General features: G+C 44.0%; 3 protein-coding genes across 6 annotated transcripts in view; 1 reads left to right on the forward strand and 2 right to left on the reverse strand.

Annotated features, from left to right (window-relative positions):
* UBE3B (ubiquitin protein ligase E3B) overlaps positions 1–2,540 on the reverse strand; it is a 42,506-nt gene extending 39,966 nt beyond the window's left edge. Inside the window, exon 1 of one of the 2 annotated variants that reach the window (XM_040416592.1) lies at positions 2,449–2,540. The gene's annotated coding sequence lies outside the window, so the exon portion shown is untranslated. Of the gene's footprint in view, positions 1–2,381 lie in introns of both variants that reach the window. The other variant, XM_040416593.1, reaches the window with a different exon arrangement.
* A 177-nt stretch (positions 2,541–2,717) lies between these two features.
* On the forward strand, positions 2,718–17,296 carry KCTD10 (potassium channel tetramerization domain containing 10). Of its 3 annotated transcripts, none has more exons than XM_040416594.1 (8): positions 2,718–2,907; positions 4,303–4,430; positions 5,893–6,106; positions 12,650–12,819; positions 13,762–13,848; positions 14,049–14,101; positions 15,509–15,704; positions 16,326–17,296. In XM_040416594.1, the coding sequence occupies exons 1-8, from the start codon at positions 2,796–2,798 to the stop codon at positions 16,542–16,544; spliced, it is 1,179 nt and encodes a 392-aa protein (XP_040272528.1). In that variant the 5' UTR covers positions 2,718–2,795; the 3' UTR covers positions 16,545–17,296. The 3 variants fall into 3 exon arrangements, with proteins under 3 accessions (XP_040272528.1, XP_040272529.1, XP_040272530.1); XM_040416595.1 differs by having other exon boundaries at positions 4,306–4,430; XM_040416596.1 differs by lacking the exon at positions 4,303–4,430 and having other exon boundaries at positions 2,762–2,907.
* Positions 17,297–20,457: 3,161 nt separating this feature from the next.
* Positions 20,458–24,502, reverse strand: part of MYO1H (myosin IH) — a 198,915-nt gene continuing 194,870 nt past the window's right edge. Inside the window, exons 31-32 of the mRNA XM_040419688.1 lie at positions 21,221–21,317; positions 20,458–20,523 (exon numbers count right to left, since the gene is read on the reverse strand). Of these exons, the coding sequence (XP_040275622.1) occupies positions 20,497–20,523; positions 21,221–21,317 (124 nt within the window). The 3' untranslated portion in view covers positions 20,458–20,496. The remainder of the gene's footprint in view (positions 20,524–21,220; positions 21,318–24,502) is intronic.

Consider the following 24,502-nt stretch of genomic DNA (forward strand, 5'->3'; position numbering starts at 1 on the left):
GTGCGGAACAGAGGCACATGTTCTTGTGGTGTGGACGGATCACGGAACCATTCAAGTTAAATGGGTCTCTATCCGTCCCGGCCGCCGCACGGAACGGCCGCACAACGGCCGTGTGCATGAGGCCTAATGCAGTGTGCTCCTGCAAGCCCAGAACAGAGGATCACGCTCACACACGGAGCATGATTTCCGGACTGCTTACACTCATGTGAAACAGCCCTTACAGAGCCATGTTTCTTCTTTGTTAGTGGGCAGAAAATGTGTATGAGCCCATATCAGTCAGAAGTAGTCCCATAGGACTACACCAGCTTCTGTAGGACTATTAACAGCAGGAGGACAGCTGTCCTGCTTCTATCTAACTCTACACATGAGCTCCGTTGGAGATGGCAAGCAATGATAATATCTGTAATGCGCTGCGGAATGTGTAAGCGCTATATAAGTGAGGAAAATAATATAATAAATAAATGCTACATTACAGCAGCAGCAGAGACAAGCTGCGGGCAGCAGGGGAGAAATACAGGAACACAGATCAATGTGTCAGCTACAGCAGAGGACTGCAGCATCTACACAGGCCACCACCCGTTGGCGGACGTGACTGGGGCAACTGAAACCAACTGAATCTGCCTATACTGTTCAAATATTTTGGGACACACCGATTTTCAATAAATACAAGCATTTTACAATATTAATATTTTTATGTGCAGAGGCTAATTAAAGGAAACCTGTCATTGGGCTGAAGCATGAACTCCTGACACAGTCCCTCAAATTAGAGAACGGGCTTACCCTGAAATGCTGCAGCAATTAATGCGTTTATTTTGTCCAATTTTTTTTGCTCATTTCATACTCCATTGGATATGCATTCATTTCACAACTGCTCATATCGGTCTCTTGTGTATGCTGGTCTGTGACTGGCTACAATTTCTGTCTAGTGTTGAGCGAACTTGTGGTTTCAAGTTCGGCGTACAAGGTTTGGGTTATCTAAGAATTCCGTCATGGAATTATGGTTATGGTCCATGGTAGCGGAATCCATAACGGAATTCTTAAATAACCCGAACCTTGTATGCCGAACTTGAAACCACAAGTTCGCTCAATATTACTTCTGTCTCTTTCCACTTCCCTGTAGATTGTAAGCTCTTATGGGTAGGGCTCACTCTCCTTCTGTACCTTGTTCTATCACTACTGACAATGGATCATTCGATGGTGATGGAGCTCATACAGTTTCTGCACCCATTAGATCAGCGCAATGTAACAGTACAGTGGTCCATGGAAATGTCACTCTCACGGGGAGTTCCCATCACCGTTGTATTTCCATTCTTCTCATCCGTCAGTCATGCACAATTAGCATTCATTTGAGCCATTTCCATCAGAGATGCTTTCTGGTCTGTATGCTACTCCTTGTCTCCAGTGGACAGGCGGCGGTGGCGTAATCTAATTACTACTGTTGAGCGAACTTGTGTTTTAAGTTCGGCGTCTAACGTTCGGGTTATCGAAGAATCGCGTTATGGATTCCGCTACCACGGACCATAACGGAATTTAGAATCCATAACGCGATTCTTCGATAACCCAAACTTTAGATGCCGAACTTAAAACACAAGTTCACCCCCACACTACTAATTACAAGTACGGGCCCCATTTAAGTGACTGGATCTGGTACTTGTATTACACTGCACTTCCGAGACGACGTCCCGTGTAATGAACAGGAAGCAGTGCTCGCATGGAGCGCTGCCTCCTCTTCAAACAGCTGATCGGCGGGCGGTAGACCCCGGCCAATCAGAAATTGATAACCTATAGTCAGGATAGGATATATATGGCAGGACAACCCCTTTAAGTCTGCTGAAGGGAGACTGAGCAGCGTAGGCATGTAGACAGTAAGGGTAGGTTACCATGGAGGATTTTGGGAGCGCATTTCAGCATAGATTCTCCCATTGTTTTTAATAGAAGACCGCGCCACAGTTCACGCGTCCAAGGGATTTTGTTAAGTGGCTTTCAAGGCCGTGACAAGAATGTACAGGTCCATGCTTAGCACGGTTACCGCGTGGACCCCTCACAGAGCTGCAGCAGGAGCCTACTCGCCAGTTAGCGCCATTAAATGGTGGGTCCCCATGAAAACTCACGACATAATCTGCTGCATTACTGCGGTTTATACTGTGGGAGGATTTCCGCCACATGCGAAGGCACCCTAACATTAGTACCTACTGACCGTCTTCTTGGGGCTGAATCCAGATGGGATTTTATTAATGTCTGGGGGAGGTCTGATCACCTGGCTCCTGGAATGGTCAGACTGCCTCCGGATATCTACAGTAAGCTGTCACCCCCCGGGAGTAGTTGTCCATTTCTATTACCCCACATAGACAGTATACATCTGTACAGAGTGGGATACATACAGCTATATAGGAGCCTGCAGACTGTATGTACCCTACACGGTAAGTAAGGGGGGGATGGGGGTCTGACCTTTATGGGCAAACCAGCTCCTCGGTTCCCAAAATAAGAGCCACTCCCGGCTGCAGTCTGGAACCAGTCCGCTCCAGTCGGAGTGTTTTTGCTTGTGCACTTACTGAGGGCGGAAGTGCGTACAAAGCTGGCAGGCCCTTGTGGGGCATTGTGCCGCCATCATTGATATGGGCAGCCGGGCTCCTAGTCCACCTCATGACTGAAGCTTGTCACAGGTCCCCATATTGATAAAGAGACTCGGGTTTAATCCCAGATACCGGGCTGAGCTGCCCCCGGTATTTTGTGTCACTATAAAAAGAGGGGGGAGGCGCGTGTTTTGGTTTCCACGGTGAACATGGCCGTCACGTATGACTCAAGGTGTGAGGCGCAGGGAAGGGAAATGCGTCAGTGAGAGGCGGAAGTGTCTGGGGCTGGGTGGTTCCCGTTTTGTGGCCTTAGGGGAGTCTATCGGGTTTGATGGTGAGTATGGCATTTCGTCTGTTATTGTATATAGTGTGGTGTGGTGGGCGATGCACGAGCGCCTCATACACTGGCACACCATTTATCATGGGGGAGCACAGGACTGCGCATTGCCATGTCTATGCCCATACTGATGTGCCAGGGGTAGTCAGTAACCACTGTGGGCATGTTCCTGGGCGAAGCCAGCCTGAAAGGGTCGATACCAGAGAACAATAGTGTAGATTGAGCGGAGATAAGACATGTCTGGCTGTTGGCTCGTCGTCTATGTGGCTAGTAGTGAAGTACGTTTTATGATACTATATATATATAGTGTAAAGTAATATACAGACCTGGAAAATGAGCAAAGAACATCTAGCAAACCTAATGAGATTGAGCTGAGAGGGACAAAGTATAAACTGCCAGTGGTGCTTGGTCAGTGATCACACAACCACAGTGGTGCCCCCTTTATTTTGGGTTCTGCAGCAGGGTTTATGAGGTAGGTCACAGTAATACTGGGTGGCATCTCTCCTTGCTGTGATACAGGCTGCCCGTATGACATGGCAATGGTCATACAGATGCTGGATGACCTCCTGTGGGATGTCACTACAAGCTCTTCTATCTTGGACCCGTAGTTCAGCCAGAGAGATCCATTGCCCCATCCAGGCCCAGACATTCTTCATGGGATAGAGATCTGGTGAAGGAGCTGCTGGATACCCTGAAGAGCACTTTGTGTAGCGTGGGCAATGTGTGTGTGGGCGTTATCTTGTTAGAATACTACATTTAACTGAGTCAAAGACAACAGGAGGACTGGCTCCATGATGTCACGAAGATACCGAAGGCTGGTCAAGGTTTCCTCCACTAGTACTAGATGTCAGTGACCATGGTAGCTAATGGCAGCCCACACCATGGCACCAGGTGTTGGTCCTGTGTGTATGCACACTATGCAAGATGACAGTAGGTGCTCTCCTGCGAACAATGATGCAGCCAAGATTAGTGCCAAGGCTGAATCTGCTTTCATCACTCAAGACTATTGGTTGCCAATCATACCTCCAATGGTCTGTCTGCCAGCATCAATGCCAATTATGCCAGTGGAGTGTGTGAATACAGTCGTGCTTCAAGTAGACTGTTTCTTTTGGTCCAGGTGGTCACTGCAGAAGCAGTTTGTGATGCCATGGCTATCCTGTGAGATACAGCAGCGCTTCTTATATGGTGATCTTGGTCTTGACCGTCCAGAGCCCACTGTATGTGTGTAAGTGGCCTCCTCTGACCACTGTTGACACCAACGATGCACTATGGAGACTTCTCGTCCATCTCTTTCTGAGATTGTACAGACGAACCATCCAGCTTGGGGAAGTTCCACTCTGGAGACCTTTTCAAAGTCCATTAACTGTACAAATGATGCACGCCTTCGTTTAGCAGGCATAGTGAACCCTTCAAGAGAGAAGATGAAAAACAGTGCTGTCCTACAAAAGACAACAGTGATGCCAGACAAAAAGGAAGGATCTTGGATCTCTACATGTAACCCCCTCCGCCACTGCCATATTGTAAAATAAGCTTTTTATTTTACCTTGTTCTAGGACTGATCCCATTTATTTATTTTTTTATTTTCAGTAGTGTATATATACCCCTAATCATGAAAGGGGTATTCCCATTACATACAATGGGGGCATATCGCTAGGATATGCCCCCATTGTCTGATAGGTGCGGGTCCCACCTCTGGGACCCGCACCTACAAGCAGAACGGGGCAGGGAAAGCTGTGGCTGGCAGAGCCTGGGTTTCCCGGGATCTGTCCACCACCAAGCGCTGCTCCCATACAAGTGAATGGAAGCGCACCGCACACGCGCAGCACCTGCTCCCATTCATTTCTATGGGGCAGATGGAAATAGCCGAGCCAGCGCTCTGCTATTTTCGGCGGCCCTATTGAAATGAATGGATGGCTGCTGTGACTGCGCAGTGCCCCCTCGATTAATTTCCCCTCTCCGTTCTCATTGTAGGTGCAGGTCACAGAGGTGGGACCTGCACCTATCAGACAATGGGGGCATATCCTAGCGATATGCCCCTATTGTTTGTGATGGCAAAACCCCTTTAATGACATCATATCTTTCCAGTTTATGAGAGTACATATTATTATTGTATGATGTGAAGTTGGTATTTTAAATTCTTAACCATTTTTAAGATCCCTGCTGCCAATTAATGGAACCATTCAATGTCTATAGTGAAAACCATGTAATCCAGTCTGTCAGCTTACCTACACTTGTAGAGGAGGGCTGAGAGATTTGTCCTACAGAGGATATGTTAGAAAAAATGGCCAAATTCTTCATTAGACAATAATGGGTGACCATACACTGTGGTCAGAGTCCTCCTAGGTTCTCGTAGTTCATAGGTCAGGTTCATGTGTCCTGGCATTGTTACAGACAGAGGTTGTCCAGTTAGGACCACCTGTATATTTTACATAAAAACCCATTAAAGGGCTTATCCCATGAAGACAACCTCTGTCCATGTGTCCTACTAGATATGGATGTCGTAGATGAGGAAGGGCTGCTCTGTGAGGGCGGTTCCCGCTGTGGTGGACTTGAGCTGTCCATGGACCTCCATGGCATACTACATGTTTCCTGCAGAGGCCGTCGCATGCGAAATGTCTACATGGCAGCAAAATCGGCTGATTGTCCAGACCTACAGCGATCAACTGATGGTCACCTGACATGACATAGCAGGGGCCTAACGTTCCTCAGACTTCTATGGATCATAATGATGGAAATGTCCATCAGATCCTAGTGTCCACTGCCTTCCTTCCATACATTGGTGGCAGTCCAGCACCATGGTTTTCCCCCTTTTCTCCACTGAGATTTGCCAGGTAGGAACTTTTATTATTGGCCGTATATTATATGTGTGCTAGGAAGGAAGACCTTTACCTGTCACTTTTTGTCTTCTGATTACGAAGCTGTCATTACAGATGCTCTTGTAGCTATTGATTCACACACTTCTCCTTTTTGTTTCTATTCCAGGAAGAAATGTCAGGAGAGAGCGTGGTGAGCTCTGTGGTGCCTGCAGCTACAACCCGGACCACCTCTTTTAAGTGTGCCAGCACCAGTTCCAAATATGTGAAGCTTAATGTAGGGGGTGCCCTGTATTACACCACCATGCAAACCCTCACCAAGCAGGACACCATGCTGAAAGCGATGTTCAGTGGGAGAATGGAAGTGCTGACAGATAGTGAGGGTAATAGTCATTTTTATCTAATATAATCCTTCATGGTATACAGTGATTTATCTGTTATCCTGTCATGGTCTGAATCTTTATTGGGGGGGTGGGGGTTAGAAGCCCTCCTTATAGTTCATATTCGCACGGTTTGTCCTGTTTGAACTACTCTTAAAGGGACTGTCCTATGAGAAACTTATCCACAAGAGAGATTATAAATGCATGGCGGAGATCCAACAGTCGCTAGAACTGGGGTTCCTGAGGCCCTATTTCTCCTCACAGCACAACCACAGAAAGAGAAGAATGAATGGGGCAGTGGTCCTGCATAGGCATATTACTGCTCCATTCAATATGTATGGGACGGACTGAAGAGCAGTGTACTTGGCTGTCTTCATCAGTCCCAGGGCACTGAATGCACCATTCCATTTAAAGAGGACCTTTCATATTTTTTTATTTTAATTTACATTTTTTTATTATTTTAGATAAATACCTTTTTACTTGCTGGGTATTCCCCGCTGATGCTGCCACTTTTTTTTTTTTTTTTTTTTCCAAATATCGCTCCTCCTCCCCGCTGTGTTCCCCTGTAGTTTTCCTGCTCAGTATGTTAATACAGAGCATCGGTACAGGGAGGAGGAGACGCCAGGGTTTCTCAATGGGCGTCTCCTTCTCGCTGGCTGTGCCGCGATCCAATCACAGCGGAGAGCGTCACAGCCAGGGAGAAGGTGAGTTTTTTTTTTTTTCTCCCTGGCTGTGATGCTCTCCGCTGTGATTGGACCACGCTACAGCCAGGGAGAAGGAGACGCCCACTGAGAAACCCTTTAGTCGTCTCCTCCCTGTACCGATGCTCAGTATTAGCATACTGAGCGGGAAAACTACAGGGGGACACAGCGGGGAGTAGGAGCGATATTTGAAAAGAAAAAGACAGGCAGGGTGGCAGCATCAGCAAGTAAAGGTATTTATCTAGAAAATAAAAAACATGAAAGGTCCTCTTTAAACAAATGTTTTGTGAGGGTCTGTGGCCCTGTTCACAGTACATTTTGTACCCTCTTAAAAGGTACTGTCTTTTTAATTTTTATTAAAAATTAGAAGAAATGTATAAATTTGGTGTAGATATTACTCCAGTTTTTATGCAAATGCTGAACCTAAATAATCTTACAAGTTTTTTTTTTTTTGTTTTTTTTTAAGTCTTAATGTCTAAATGTGGCATAGGTGTACATGCCTAGGTAATGTCACTTTCCCAAGTACTGTTCAAAATTGTCGTGTGCAGTGTAAAATCTGAAAACAATTAACACATTTTTGTGAAAAAATTGCCTGCGACAAAATATATATATCTAAAAGGCCATCAACAGCTGATTTGGAAACCGCCTGAGAGGTGACATGTTACTACTACAGAATCCACAATCAGATCTGCTTCTAAGAAGTCAATGGGGAAGCAAAAAAACCTTATCCACAAACTCTTCTAAAAGGCTTGTAAAACGCATCTTAAACCAACACCAAATTACAAATCTGCCACTAAAAATCGGCTACGTATTTTTCTGCCATTGATTTTTAGCTGTGTGAACATGCCTTCATACAGGACTTTATAAATTCTCCCACTGTCTGCCAGTATATCAAAAGGCTTGTGCAGCCTCTTCATATTCATGATCTATTCTCAGGATCGCCGTGGGTCCGACAATCCCCCCCACCCCCACGATCATCTGTTTGAAGAGGAGTCGGAGCCTCAATATGCCATTATTGATGTAAAAAAATCAGACATCATATAGTACACGACAACCTCTAGCTAACAAAGCTAGAACCAGCCTTGTACCTCACATGGATCCAGAGAGCCCCCCATTCATTGCTCCAATTGTTCTGCTAGATTAATTTCCTGGGAGCGTGTCCTTCCTGCTGCAGCTCTCTCCCTGTAAAGCCTCATTCACACGTCCATGTCGGTGATCAAATCCGTGACCAGGTGGTCAGTGATGCATCCGTGAAGGGTCAGTGTGTCCGTTTTTTGCTGTCCGTGTTGCATCCGTGTTTCACTGACACTGGACAGCTGAGAAATAATTTTCAAAGCATCTCCTCTTAATAATCTGTGAAACACGGATGGCATCCGTGGTTTTCATGGACTCATAGACTATAAATCGACGTGATGGATCCGTGAACACAGACAAAATAGAACATGCATCCGTGCTAAAAACACTCACCCACCAACCGTGCTAAAACACGAATGTCTGAATACACACATTAAAATGAGTGGAGACGTGTGCTGTCCGTGGAGAACACGTACAGCACACGTCTGTGAAACACTGATGTGAGAATATGGCTTAACTGGCACAGCTTCTAAGGCCACTTTCACACGGGCGTGTCCGGATGCGTCCCGGTGCATTGCGGAAAACCTGCGCGAGTAGGAACGCAATTGCAGTCAGTTTTGACTGCGATTGCGTTCCAATGTTCAGTTTTTATCGCGCCGGTGCAATGTGTTTTGCACGTGCGTGATAAAAAACCAACTGTGGTACCCAGACCCGAACTTCTTCACAGAAGTTGAGGTTTGGGTTAGTTGTAGTGTAGAGTGTATTATTTTCCCTTATAACATGGTTATAAGGGAAAATAATAGCATTCTGAATACAGAATGCATAGTACAATAGGGCTGGAGGGGTTAAAAATAATAATAATAATAAATTAACTCGCCTTAATCCACTTGTTCGCGCAGCCGATATCTCTTCTGTTTTCATCTGTGAGCAATAGGACCTTTGATGACGTCACTGCGTTCATCACCTGATCCATCACCATGGTGATGGATCATGTGATGAGCGTAGTGACGTCATCAAATGTCCTATTGCTCACCGATAAAGACAGAAGAGAAGCCGGCTGTGCGATCAAGTGGATTAAGGTGAGTTAAATAATTTTTATTTATTTATTTTTTAACCCCTCCAGCCCTATTGTACTATGCATTCTGTATTCAGAATGCTATTATTTTCCCTTATAACATGGATCCCATCCCGATCGTCACCTAGCAACCGTGCGTAAAAAATTGCACCGCATCCGCACTTGCTTGCGATTTTCACGCAACCCCATTCATTTCTATTGGGCCTGCGTTACGTGAAAAACTTTTTTCACGCAACGCACATGTGATGCGTGAAAATCGCCGCTCGTGTGCACAGCCCCATAGAAATAAATGGGTCAGGATTCAGTGCGGGTGCAATGCGTTCAACTCATGCATCGCATCTGCGCGGAATACTCGCCCGTGTGAAAGGGTCCTAACAGAAAGTATGGCTGGTAACAGTTGAAGATTTATACTGAGCGCGTGCAACCATCTCAGGTGGACAAGAAATATGAAAGACCAAACAGCAGGTGGCGCTATACAGATATACTTTATTGAATAACTCGGTGGCTGTACTCTATTTTTAATTCTAAGCAATTACAAAAGTATTCGTATTCAGGTGCTGGTTTGAAAAATGTAAAATATTTTTTTGTGGTACAACCTCTTTAGGGTCCATTCACACGTCCACAACTGTTTTGCGGTCTGCAAATTGCGGATTCACAAAACAGGGATGCCGGCCATGTGCGTTCCGCCTATGGCGTACCGCACATGGCCGGCACTATAATAGAAATGCCTTTTCTTGTCCGTGGCTATTTTTTTGCGGTGCTGCGGAACGGAAGTGCGGATGCTGACAGCACGTGGTGTGCTGTCCGCATCTTTTGTGGCCCTATTGAAAATGAATGGGTCCGCACCCATTCCGCAAAATTGCGGAACAGATGCGGACCCATTTTGCGGACGTGTGAATGGACCCTTAAGTTGTGCTCCTTAGGCGGCTGTTTGATGTTCAGAGGTGGTCATACGCCTTTTAGAGCAGAATGTTTGGCTGATGGCTATTTCTCCCGACACCCCCAGTGGCTCCGCTGAGTGTGGATGTAATCTCTGGAGGAATTAGACATTTACAGTCTCTCCTCATTCTAGAGCATGTGGTGTTAATGGAGTCGCTGTACTACAGTTTGGTCCTGGGTGTGACCATTGTTCTGAAATTTTCTCTTCCTCTTGCGCCTTCCTTTTCCCTAAATTCCTGACGTGTAATTATATGCAAGTCTTACTATTTCCATATGACTTACCAGAAAATACAAATCATCCTGAGTCTAGGGCTTCGTTAAGAGCTCATTTATTCCATATCAACGAAGGCAGCAACATGTATTAAAATAATTGGGGATCGATTCTTTATAAGTTGAGGTGTGAAACCTTCATGCTGTAGGTCCTCTGCTGATGGGTCGGAAATGCCTAGTAAACGCTTATCAGCCAATGCATGGTAAAAATCCACATAAAATGTAAACAAGTGTGATTTTATTTTATTTTTTTTGCTGAAAATCCGCCATACAATGTCCTGTGGATCCACAGCAGAATCCAGTGAGTTACGTTTCCACAGTGGACTATGGCACGGATTTCACACTTTTTTTTTTTTTTAATCTTGTCCACCTTGCTGCTACTGTGAACACTGAAGATTTGACACATCCAGTTCCACTATGGAAAATTCGGCATCATATACGCAATGCATGGCTGTACCCTAGTACCTGCATATTATCCATAGGAGAAGAAGGGAGAAAGCCGCTGCCAGACAAAAGGATCGGGCAGATAACATCCAACATGCTCTATCCTTTTCTCCCCTGATGGCTGATGTAGGGGGAGATTCGGAAGACAACCATACACCGTAGATGGGTTGTCCGATATTGGCGGTTCAGCCTATACACTTCTGATGTGTTTGGCCATCTTTACTGTCAGAATTTTTCCTGCTTGTAAAACCTGATCATCAGAAACATTCATAGTACGCAGCCAGTCAACACAGTGGTCCACGCTCTCCTTGAATCTGTGCAGAGAATTGCTGTAGCTATTCTAGGACGCCACATTCACAATAGAATAGATTGCAGATTATGTACATGTTCACACTTGAGATTTTTGCATGAGGGTAGTGTGCCATTTATATGGACCATGACAGGAGGACTATTACATTATAAGGACTGAACGCCGATGAAGGTCTTTACTGTACGTCTTGGAAGTAGTATGCACTTAGTAAGTTACAGACCTTTAGGCTGAAAAATGTCAGTTTAAGTAACGGCGTCACACAGCCATTTCTAGAACCAATTCAAGATGGACCCCATTGTAATTAATGTGGCCGCAGTTATTAACAGCCGTTTAGACAGGAATGCACCCGTCTAACGGCCGACTAGAACTGTGTAATAAAAAAAATAAAAAAAACGCATGCATTTGCACAGGTGGGGACACTGGCTCCTCACTGGAGGCATCAGAACCTGACCTTACATGATATGATGTCATCACGCTGAGAGCACAGGTCCTGCTGCCTCCAGTGTGGAGCGGGTGTTCCATCACAAGCGGATGAGGTGAGTATATTTAAAAAAAATTTAAAAAAAAAAAAAAAAATATATATATATATACACATATATACAGTACAGACCAAAAGTTTGGACACACCTTCTTATTCAAAGAGTTTTCTTTATTTTCATGACTATGAAGGCATCAAAACTATGAATTAACACATGTGGAATTATATACATAACAAACAAGTGTGAAACAACTGAAAATATGTCATATTCTAGGTTCTTCAAAGTAGCCACCTTTTGCTTTGATTACTGCTTTGCACACTCTTGGCATTCTCTTGATGAGCTTCAAGAGGTAGTCCCCTGAAATGGTTTTCACTTCACAGGTGTGCCCTGTCAGGTTTAATAAGTGGGATTTTTTGCCTTATAAATGGGGTTGGGACCATCAGTTGCGTTGAGGAGAAGTCAGGTGGATACACAGCTGATAGTCCTACTGAATAGACTGTTAGCTGCTTTTTTTCTTGCCATAATACAAATTCTAAGTAAAGAAAAACGAGTGGCCATCATTACTTTAAGAAATGAAGGTCAGTCAGTCAGCCGAAAAATTGGAAAAACTTTGAAAGTAAGGGCTATTTGACCATGAAGGAGAGTGATGGGGTGCTGCGCCAGATGACCTGGCCTCCACAGTCACCGGACCTGAACCCAATCGAGATGGTTTGGGGTGAGCTGGACCGCAGAGTGAAGGCAAAAGGGCCAACAAGTGCTAAGCATCTCTGGGAACTCCTTCAAGACTGTTGGAAGACCATTTCAGGTGACTACCTCTTGAAGCTCATCAAGAGAATGCCAAGAGTGTGCAAAGCAGTAATCAAAGCAAAAGGTGGCTACTTTGAAGAACCTAGAATATGACATATTTTCAGTTGTTTCACACTTGTTTGTTATGTATATAATCACATGTGTTAATTCATAGTTTTGATGCCTTCATAGTCATGAAAATAAAGAAAACTCTTTGAATGAGAAGGTGTGTCCAAACTTTTGGTCTGTACTGTATAATTATATATATATATATATATATATACACACATACAGCACAAATATATACTGTAGGGCACTAGAGGGCCAGTATTTAAATGGGATGGGGGGGGGGGCACTATGAGGGCCATTTGATGTCCATGTATATGGCCATGATTGTCTCCTAGTAATTTACACTGAGATTTACATCCCCGGTACTTACTAATTAATCACCATTTTTGCTCTATTAAGGTTGGATTCTTATAGACCGATGCGGGAAGCACTTTGGGACCATATTAAATTACCTGAGAGATGGAGCTGTCCCACTTCCAGAAACACGAAGAGAAATTGAAGAACTGTTGGCAGAAGCAAAGTATTACCTGGTGCAGGGGCTGGCAGATGAATGTCAAGCATCTCTTCAGGTCAGATCTAGTGGAAAGTCTACATGCATATGTATCAAATCAGTTTTTTTACACAATAAAAGCACACAGAGCTATGGGAACTGGATATTGCGGATGTGCTAGCGGCCATCTAGCAACCCATGTCCTCAGCTCTATACACAAAATCCCTGTGACGGGTTCCCTTTAATGGCTGAAAATTCAGGTGTGGCTGCAGGCATCCACCATACCCCACTTCTTCCACATGACAGTTATAGGTGCTGTTTGCTGAGGGTTTTCTACTGGCAAGGAAAGGCTCTGGGGCAGATTTACTCATCTAAACCACTAGACATGCACCGCATTTATCATAGTGGCTGCGGCTGGATGATAAATCCTGTGCAGGGCTAGACATATTTGTCTAACTTTATACCAGCTATTGGTTTGAGACAGAATTATACGCCAAAATTGTGGCGCAAAATGTTTCCTCATAGGCCGGGCCATTTCCCGTGAATCCACACCCCCTTGTCAGAGTAGGTACAGATAATTTCTCTAAACCTAGATGCGCCATGTTGCACCACATTTTGGCGCAATTTACACCAAAATCTAGGTGCACTTACATTAGCAAATGTGAGTCACTGGTAGTTTTTAATTTATTTTTTATTCTAGCAAAATAAAGCTGTAACTTTTTTAGGAAACTCCCCATATCTCTGCCATCTGAACCCCTCTGTGATATGAAAGGGCTGGGGCCATAATGGGACTAAGGCTACTTTTGCTGCATGCATCAAATGTATCCATAGGCCCCATTCACCTGACTGGGCACAGAAGCGTTTCTTTTTGGCCACCGTTGGGCAGGTATGTCAGTATACTTTATTTCCTGTTCCATAGGCAGCATCTTATTGTACTGCTATTTGAGTCTTACTTGATCAAGGAAGAAAAGTAATGTGATCCCACAGGTATAAACTTCCTTCATATGATTTCATTCAACAGAACAAAGATGTATATGAACCTTTCTGCAAAGTCCCAGTGATCACGTCGTCCAAAGAGGAGCAGAAGTTAATAGCTACGTCTAATAAGGTCAGACGCACATGGATTTATTATATTACTGGCTTATGTAGAGTGTCCGCTAAAGTCATAACGTTGCAGCCCATGTTCCCTGCCAGAAATGACATTGGCGGGTAGTAGTGTATGGCCTTTACAGCATACGGCCATGGTGGATACTTTTCATTGCAGAATTTTGCTGGTAAGATTTCTGACGATTATTTTCCTTCTTGCAGCCGGCAGTCAAGTTACTCTACAACAGAAGCAACAACAAGTATTCTTATACCAGGTAGGGTACCGCCATGTATGTGCACAGTTTGACAAGAAACTGGTACTAAACCTTACTACAAATGAAGTAGTTTTATGTTTTTCTAATGTTGCTCCATCAGCTTGGTCTCTGCGTGCTGCCATCCGTGTACAGAGTGGATGTTTTCAAACTGTTAGCTGTGATACGCTTTCTCCTCTAGTCTGTAGTAGAACTTTTAATATACAATATACACTACACTACTTTTTTGACATTTTAGTAATAATGAATATATTTCTTTAATAAAAGTATAGACGTAATTACAGTACACACATACTCTCCATGCTTTAAACTGCTGGCTGCATTCAGAGAACTGGAAAACGGTTCTAGTACAAGTTGGCTTTGGTTCTAGCGGTCACTGGAGGTGGCCATATTTGAGCATTCCCATTTATTCACTTCAGTGGAGTCCTCTTACTCTGCATGATTGAGAAAAGCCAGGTAAAGGAATGTCAGAAAAATCTGATTTTTGCCACGGAATACGTGGCAGAAATCGGAGGCTGACCCTCGGCTTTATACCATGGTTTTACAGTTTAAATGGCACAGATTAAGACTACATTCAGACGACCGTAGTGTTTTGCGGTCTGCGTTCGGTGTGCGTTCCGCAATTTGAGGACCACTCATGACTGGCACTATGCTAGAAATGCCTATTCTTGTCCACAATTGCGGACAAGAATTGGACATGCTCTATCTTTTTTGCACCTGCAAAATTGCTGGACGGATGCGGACACATTCACATGGTCTTGTCAATGATCCTTTAGGCAAATGTAATGTGGCTAAGCTGACCCCCCCCCCCCCTCCCCCCAAGCTTCTACACAGTAAGGCCTCTTTCCCACGGGCGTGTGCCGCAATACACGGGTGCCGTTCCATGGGCATTCCGCATCACGGATGCGGACCCATTCACTTCAATGGGTCCGAATCGGAGATGCAGAATGGTGCGGAGCGAAACAACGGAACCCTACGGAAGCAATGGGGTTTAGTCCCATACTTCCATTCCGCAAAAAGATAGGACATGTTCTATTTTTATTTTTTTGCAGAACGGCCAGATCGCGGACCCATTCAAGTAAATGGGTCCGCGATTCGCTGCGGCTTCCCCACGGACTGTGTTTGTGCATTGCAGGCCACAGCACGATCACGGGGCGCACACGCCCGTGGGAAAGAGGCCTAACTGCAGCAAGAAGAGACCATGTCCCTCCTTGACGCAGTGTGAAAATCCGCAATGATTTAATCAATGTCCGTATGAACAGCAGTGCGGATTCTCACTGCGAACAGTGGGAGATTTTTGGTATTGAAATCTGCACACAAAATCGGTGTTAAAGAACCCTAAAGAGAGCCAGACTTGCTCTGTTCTTTACCTGAGGCAGCATTGGTAATTTTGTCTTAATTTATTTGCAGTAACTCCGATGACAACATGCTGAAGAATATTGAGCTGTTTGACAAGTTGTCGTTGAGGTTTAATGGAAGGGTCTTGTTCATCAAAGATGTGATTGGGGATGAAATCTGCTGCTGGTCATTCTATGGTCAGGGCCGAAAAATTGCAGAGGTGTGTTGTACATCCATTGTGTATGCCACAGAGAAGAAGCAAACTAAGGTAGGTGGATTTGTTAAGCATCAGCGACTTATCTGTAGGCAATAAGTAAATGCACAAGGTGGTGTAGAAAAGTAGTGCAACCACCATCTGAGGAACATTTACAGCTTTTCTTTGATGGGACCAGTGACCACTGCTGACATGTCTGTTTTGGGTGAATGCTTAAATTCCCCATGCAATAACCATTCTGGAGCAAATATTGCTATAATGCTTGTTGTGCCATCCCTCTTTTATTCCTTCTAGAAAATTGTAAATAAATTCACAGTTGGGTGTTCTCCTTGCTCTTGGCAAGGGTATATGTCGCTACACAGTCTGGCACTCGCAATAATAGAGGAGTGGCACAATTCTGAAAAAAATTGCAACAGAATTATCATTCCATGTGGAATAAGATTATTTACTAAAACTAGACCTGTCAGGGCAGGTCCCCTTTAAATGAATTTATCCACTATGTTGGATTAGGCTTCATTTTACTGACCCGTCTTGCAGTTTTGGACTTGCAAACAACTTTGCATGAGATGGCTTTTCAAAAATTGGTCACCATCCTGAGATCTCTTGTCCTGCAGTGTAGATGTCAATACGTTGTATATACTGGCCTGACCACGCTCGCTGTATTTGTTCATTTAGGTTGAGTTTCCAGAGGCAAGAATCTATGAAGAGACTCTTAACATTTTACTGTACGAGGCCCAGGATGGACGAGGACCAGACAATGCTCTTCTGGAGGCCACGGGAGGGGCAGCCGGGCGCTCTCATCACCTTGATGGGGATGATGAGCCGGATCGCATCGAAAGAGTAAGACGGATTCACATCAAACGGCCGGATGACAGAGCTCATCTTCACCAGTAGGACTTGTCCACCTTGCCTATGATTTCTCCGTCCACAAAACAGTCCTGTCTCCTGTGGTTCATCCCAATCCACATGGGAAAAGACCGGTTTTAACGGTTCAGCTGGTTGTAAGTGACACATTTCTGTGAGTTTGGGTCCAGCCTCTTGTGTTACTCTTTCTGATACTTATTTATATCACTTTGAAGGGACAGGGACCTAAACTTGAGTGAATTTCTTTTTTATTGTGTGTATGGATTTCCTCGGCCCCAAAGCAGCTGCTGGTTGTACAAATGTAAACTTGCCAGCGGAGTGCCGTCATAGGATGTAACAGATGGGGGAAGTGAAGGTGAATTTGTGTCCAAACGGACAAAATATATTGCCTTAATGCTTTGCTTGATATTGTGTGGGACACATTGACTGTGTACTGTATGTAGACCAAGAAACAGTCTGAACTTCCACTCAGTGTACTTGGTTCCATTGGAAATGTTGGAGGTAACTTGTATTCATTGGTTTGCATTCAGCTACTATTGCTGCATAACTGTCTGTAGGACATTTTAACTTTATTTTCTTTATAAACCTTTACCGCTGTACAGGATCCAGATGGAGAATTATTCTTACCACCCAGACAAGCATTGCACATTCAAGTATTTTTTATGTCCGGATTAATATTCTATATATTTTTCTTTGTTTTACATAGAATTAGTCTCTTTTATGTATAAAATAATTTATATTGTCCCTGATCCCCAATAAACACAAATATGGACGCTTTTGAATTTTTGTTTCCATTATTCATTTGTTGGGACAGGCATTTCATGAATGATGACAGAATCCTTGTACATTAACAATTACCTTTAAGCTCTGTTTCCTTCCATAATGGAGGATGCTGATCTATATAAAGGGGCTGTGTATGGTGAGCTTAAAGGGCATCTGACAGTAGATTTCTACCTATGACACTGTCTGACCTGTTACATGTGCGCTTGGCCTCTGAAGGCATCCGTGTTGGTCCCATGTTCATAGACCAAGAAAAACAATGCTTTTATGTATGCAAAAAAGCCTCTAGGAGCAACGGGGGCGTTGCCATTACTCCTAGAGGCACTGCTCTCTCTGCAACTGGCGTGCCCTCTGCACTTTGATTGACAGGGCCAGGTGTGATCACATATACACTGCCTGGTTAGTGAGAGTGGAGAGGGCGCAGCAGTTGGAGAGAGAGATGAGACTCTAGGTGTAATGGTGATGCCCCCGTTGCTCCTAGAATCTCATTTGCATATATTAAAACATCATTTTTCTCAGTAATGCAGACACATATGACCATGGGATCAACACAGATGTCTTCAGCTGCCAAGAGCACATGTAACAGGTCAGCCAGTTTCATAGGTACAAATCTGCTGACCGATGCCTTTTAAAGCTCTGGTACGGTACAATTCTGTTCTGAACAACTAGTGAGTGACATGCTGTTTATGACTAGGCCAGTGGTTGAACTGCTGGCAGCTGTCGTTCCACAGTGGTGGCACATGTTGGTATTTAGCTTCATGTTGGATGAAACCCTCTTGGTACAGACACCTGTCTATTTCACTTTCACTAGTAAAGCTAATGTTATGGATAAGTGGTTTCCAGACCAAAACTTGTATGCAAGGCAAGGAATAGGTGAGGCACTGGCTGTGTATAGAGCCTAGTGGTAATGCTCCATGGGAAAATAATATGCAAAGTGTCTCCCAGAGGGAGAGAACCAATCTCACCAGTGCCACGTTTTAGAAGTGGCTCCCTATGGTACTGGCTCTCTTTATGGAGAACAGCAGTGTATAGAGACTTAGTGGCAATGCTCCATGGGAAAATAATATGCAAATAGATACCTCCTAAAGAAAGAGAGCTGTCTCAGTAGTGCCTCTAGGCTACTTTCACACTTGCGCCATTGTGATCCGGCAGGCAGTTCAGTCGTCGGAACTGCCTGCCGGATCCGCCGATCTGGATGTGACTGAAAGCATTTGTGAGACTCATCCGGATGCGGATCCGTCTCACAAATGCATTGCAAGAACGGATTCGTCTCTCCGCTTGTCATGCGGACAGATGGATCCGTCTTGTATTTTTTTTTTTCACATTTTTACCGGATCCGGAATTTCAGTATTTTGAATGCCGGATCCGGCACTAATACAATCCTATGGGGGGGAAAATGCCGGATCCGCTATTCAGGCAAGTCTTCTGTTTTTTTTGCCGGAGATAAAACTGTAGCATGCTGCAGTTTTAATCTTTTGCCTGATCAGTCAAAATGACTGAACGGAAGACATCCTGAACGGATTACTCTCCATTCAGAATGCATGGGGATAAAACTGATCAGATCTCTTCCGGCATTGAGCCCTTTTGACGGAACTCGGTGCCGGAAAAGAAAAACACTAGTGTGAAAGTACCCTTAAGGCCTCTTTCACACTTGCGTTGTTGGGATCCGGCATGCACTTCCGTTGCCGGAGGTGCCCGCCGGATCCGGAAAAACGCAAGTGTACTGAAAGCATTTGAAGACGGAACCGTCTTCCAAATGCTTTCAGTGTTACTATGGCACCCAGGACGCTATTAAAGTCCTGGTTGCCATAGTAGGAGCGGGGGAGCGGTATACTTACAGTCCGTGCGGCTCCCCGGGCGCTCCAGAATGACGTCAGAGCGCCCCATGCGCATGGATGACATGATCCATGCGCTTGGGGCGCCCTGACGTCACTCTGGAGCGCCCGGGGAGCCGCACGGACGGTAAGTACACTGCTGCCCCGCTCCCCACTACACTTACCATGGCTGCCAGGACTTTAGCGTCCCGGCAGCCATGGTAACCACTCTGAAAAAGCTAAATGTCGGCTCCGGCAATGCGCCGAAACGACGTTTAGCTTAAGGCCGGATCCGGATCAATGCCTTCCAATGGGCATTAATTCCGGATCCGGCCTTGCGGCAAGTGTTCCGGATTTTTGGCCGGAGCAAAAAGCGCAGCATGCTGCGGTATTTTCTCCGGCCAAAAAAACGTTCCGTTCCGGAACTGAAGACATCCTGATGCATCCTGAACGGATTTCTCTCCATTCAGAATGCATTAGGATAATCCTGATCAGGATTCTTCCGGCATAGAGGTGTGCCGGAAGACAATAACGCAGGTGTGAAAGAGCCCTAAAGGCAGAGGATACACAGCAGTCATTAAGTGCATGCCAGTATGGAAATGGGACCATGACTGTTCAAAGGACCACAAGGGCATCCATAACCTTTTTTAGTTGTGTGCTGATATGATAAATTACGGTACATAACTATTTATAATAATGAACTTTTTAATGACTTGGAGAATAAGACAGCATGTCTGTTTTATTGCATCCCCCTTGTAATAATGGTTCTGGAGCTATCCGTTCTTATGACTGTTATGTCATTCCTTTATTATTCCTGCTATAAGTTAAGAATGCATTGCTAGCAGTTTTTAGTGAAGGTCCAGATAGGTGTTACCAGTTGGGGTGTGTCCCTGCAGAGTCTGACACTGTCCAATCACTGCTGCCAATGTCAAGACCCCCCTTCCCCCCCCCCCAAACTGGTGACGCCCATCTTGAACCTTCATTGCTTTGCTAGAAATTTGCATTCATAACTCATAGCAGGAATAATAAAGGACTGGCACAATACAGTTAGAAGAGTAGATGCTCCTGAATTGTTACATGGGGAGGCATGAAGTTATTAAAACACACCAGGAGAGTTTGCAGGTCCTATTTAATCCCAAGCACCAGTATACTATTGTCTTTGTGGTAAAACACCCACATGGTAAAGGCAAAAAGATATTCTGCCTGATGAGGGGGGCATTGACCCAGTGAAACGTTAAAGTGGACATGTCTTTAACTGAAGAAGTCGTAGCCTGAGAAGCCAGAAGATCTTCAATGCTGACTGCATTCCAACAGTGTGCAATGTAACTGGTAATGTCTCAGGGCAAGGACTATTGGTAATGGGTACAATCCGCGGATTATGCCGATCTTCATTTGGATTTTAATCTCGGTGATGTCTGAAATAGAGACAGATAGTAATGATCATGTACAGTAGGTAATGGTCTTCTTTCTTAAATCCTTAAAGGGACTGTGCCATCAAAACAAACTCCTACCAGATCTGTGGACATCTGTGAAGGGGATCCCCGCTGCAAACCCCCCTCTAAGACATTGTGGATATCTGCTAACAAGCAGTGGTGTTTCCGTGTTTGAGCTATCCATGTGCTACATGGATAACCATTCATCTAAAGGCTTTGTGTAATGTAGTAATTTTCCCTGCAGTAGCTATCATCTGACTGCACTGACCCTGAAGTGCTGATCACTACAGCAGCTCTGGTGAGACAACCCCTTTAATGGCTCCGTCACACTTACGTGAATATTAGCCCACAGGAAGGGCACAGTACCAAACAGCAGCAAATATGGTTCCTTATAACAGTGCATTACTGCAGAGTACACTATTTAAAATGGTGTCCAGTTGACCTTGCTTTATACAGATAAAAATATGTACAAAACTGAATTCATCATCTGTCCCCCTTGTCATTTTTTTTTTTGCTATCCCATTGAAGTGAATAGGTCTGCATCCAGCACGCAAAAAATGTGTAACGGAGGACAAAAAATAAGTTTGTGTGCATGATCCCTGAGAAAGAGATAAAGCTGAGGAGCAATTTTTCAACCCTTCAAAAACTGATGAAGACTGACTCCCAATGTGCGTCTTACCACGGTGAGGTGCCCATTCTTGGCCTTGTACACCTGGGACTCTGCTGCTGTTGTGAAATCGATAACTGCACTCTTGCTTTGAAATTGAAATTTGATGCTAGAAATAAAAGTAATAATGCTTAATTGTAGAATACACCTTAAATTTACACAAGTACACAGGATGTGAACTGTAAAAACAGTCAGTGAGGCAAACCAGCACTGATCTTAAAATTTCACCTTTAACCTCTTCAGGACACAGACCATTTTTTGCAAATCTGATGTGTCCCTTTGTGGTAATAATTTCGGAATGCTTATACTTATACAAGCCATTCTGAGATGATTCTCTCGTGACACATAGTACTTCATGACAGTGGTCAATATATTTCACCTTTATGTATTAAAAAAAAAGAAAATCCCAAATTTACTAAAATGTTTCTGCTTTTAAGGCAAATAGTGATACCTCATATAATAGTTAGCACTTGACATTTCCTATATGTCTACTTTGCATCGTTTTGTAAATGTCATTTTATTATTTTAGATTGTTAGAAGGTTTAGAATTTTAGAAGCAAAATTTCCAAAACCAACTTTTTTAAGGACCAATACAGTTATGAAGTCACCTACATGACAGACACCACCCAAAAGTAACCCCATTTTAGAAACTACACACCAAGTTATTCAAAACTTTGTTTTTACAAACTTTGTTAACCCTTTAGGTATTCCATAGGAATTGATGCAAAATTAAAAAATTTTAACTTTTTGGCAGATTTTTTTCATTGTAATGATTTTTTTCCCCAGTAAAAATAACTGGAAAAAACAAACCACAAAATGTATTACTTCTACAGTTTTCAAAAACACTCAATATATTGTTGTATAGTCTTGTATGGATGCATGGCAGGGATGAGAAGGCAAGTAGCGCCTTATGGTTTTTGGAGGCCAGATTTTGCTAGAATGGTTTTAAGGTCCTAGGTTGCATTTGAGAAGGCCCTGACATATCCTTGCAGTGAAACCCCCCCCCCCAAAATGACCCCATTTTGGAAACTAAACCCCTCAAAGACTTTGAGAGGTGTATTGAGTGCTTTTAACCCACAAGAGTTTCATGTACTGTAATTTATAAACACTTGGAAAGAAAAATTCGCTTTAGGCCTCATGCACACGGCCATGCAGTTTTTTTTTGCGGTCCGCAAACCGCGGATCCGCAAAAAACAGAAGCCGCCTGTGTTGCCTTCCGCAATTTACGGAACGGGCGCCGGTAATATAAATGCCTATTCTTGTCCACAAAGCGCGGACAAGAACAGGACATGTTATATTTTTTTAACAGGGCCGAGGAACGGAGCCACGGATGCGGACAGCAGACAGAGTGCTGTCCGCATCTTTTGCGGCCCCATTGAAGTGAATGGGTCCGCATCCGAGCAGTCAAAACAGCGGCTCGGATGCGTACCCAAACAACGGTCGTGTGCATGAGGCCTTAGGCCCAAATTTTTTACTTTTACAAGGAGTAACAAGAGAATTTTTTTTTTTACCCATTTTCCTGTGAATATGGCAACACCCCATATGTGGTCAAAAACTGATGTATGGGCACATGGCAGGGTTTCGAAGGGAAGGAGCACCATATGGCTTTTGGGAGCTATGTCGCATATGAATACACCCTGAGGTACTCCTCCAGTGGGAAAAAGTACCAAAAAGTGACCCCATTTTGAAAAATACACCCCTCAAGGAATGTTTAAACATGTAGTGAGCTGCACCTAAAGGTGTTTCACAGGATTTGGAAGCACTTGGCTGTGAAAATAAAAAACGGAATTAATCTTACTGGTAACACTTACTTTGCGATTATCCTCCTCCTACTAGGTAGTCACAGAAAGCTTCAAAAAGGGCCTACCTCCTTGCCATCCTCAATGTCTTCTGGACTTGACCGGCCCTAAATTTCAACACTCACACCACAGAACTTCCATTGCTTAAGTTTAAAAGTTTTAAAACTTAGAACAAAAATCAACTAGGTTATACATATAAAATTTAATATATATAACAGAGCCTTATTATTGTATTTCATAATTCGGTTTCTTCCTTATTTTATTTATTTTTTGGTGGGAATATAAACTGTGCCGTCATGGAGGCTTTGTGAAAAAGGAATTACCGGTTTGACTAATTCAGTTTTTCCTCTCACCTCCATGACGGCACCTTACTTTGAGAACTAACAGATAACCGCTTGAAGAACCTTTCTCCCGTATGATAGGTCCCTCCTAGCATCGATATCCACCCAGTAGTGTTTGACAAAAGTATGGGGATTGGACCAGGTTGCAGCTTTACATATTTGATCTAACAAAGCGGATGCCTTTTCCGCCCAGGATGTCGATACTGCCCTGGTAGAATGGGCATTCAGATTAGAGGGAGGTTCCTTCTCCATTACTCTGTACGCTTCACAAATGGCCGACTTTAGCCAACGCGCCATGCTCACTTTAGAAGCCTTTAAACCTTTTCTACCCCCTAGAAACTGAATGAAGAGGTTATTGGATTTTCTCCAGGACTTAGTGTCATAAATATTTCGAAACACATCCAACTTGTGGAAAGCTTTTTCTGCTTCAGACTTGGGGTTTTCACAAAATGAGAGAAGTATAACTTCCTGCGATCCTGTGAAAATTGGACACTACCTTGGGTAAGAAAGAGTTATCAAACCTCAAGATAATTCTGTCATCTCTAACAGTTAAGAAGGGTTCTCTAACAGAAAAAGCTTGTATTTCGTTAACCCTGCGAGCTGAAGTAATTGCAACAAGAAATACCGTCTTGAGTGTCAAGTATTTAATGTTCGCTACCTCCAAAGGTTCAAATGGGGGACTGGTGAGCCCTGAAAGAACAAAGTTCAAGTCCCAAGGAGCAACTAGAGGTCTTTTCTAGGTCTAAGTCCGTCGGCACCTTTCATGAATCGTATGATCCATGGGTTAGAGACCAACCTTTCGTCCAAAGAAGGGCTCAAGGCCGAAATCTGCAATCTGAGGCTGCTGGGTTCTAACCTTTTGTTAAATCCTTCTTGTAAAAAAATCTAAAATTGAGGAAATTTTGCCCACTTTAACTGAAGGATTCTCAGAGCACCAAGAATTATTTTTTTTTTTTCCAGATTTTCTGATAGATCCTTTTAGTCACTCTTGCAGGCTAAGATGGTGTTGACTACAAAGTCATATAGGTCCTTAGATTTTAAAATTAACCTCTCAGGATCCAGGCTGACAGGTGTAAACTTTCTGCTTTGGGATGCAAGGTCCTGGGACCACGGTAGAACCAAGGTTTTTCCTTCGTCATTTTTGACAGAAGCGG

The sequence above is a fragment of the Bufo bufo genome, chromosome 2 (assembly GCF_905171765.1).
Source record: "Bufo bufo chromosome 2, aBufBuf1.1, whole genome shotgun sequence".
In the NCBI taxonomy this organism is placed as follows: Eukaryota; Metazoa; Chordata; class Amphibia; order Anura; family Bufonidae; genus Bufo; species Bufo bufo.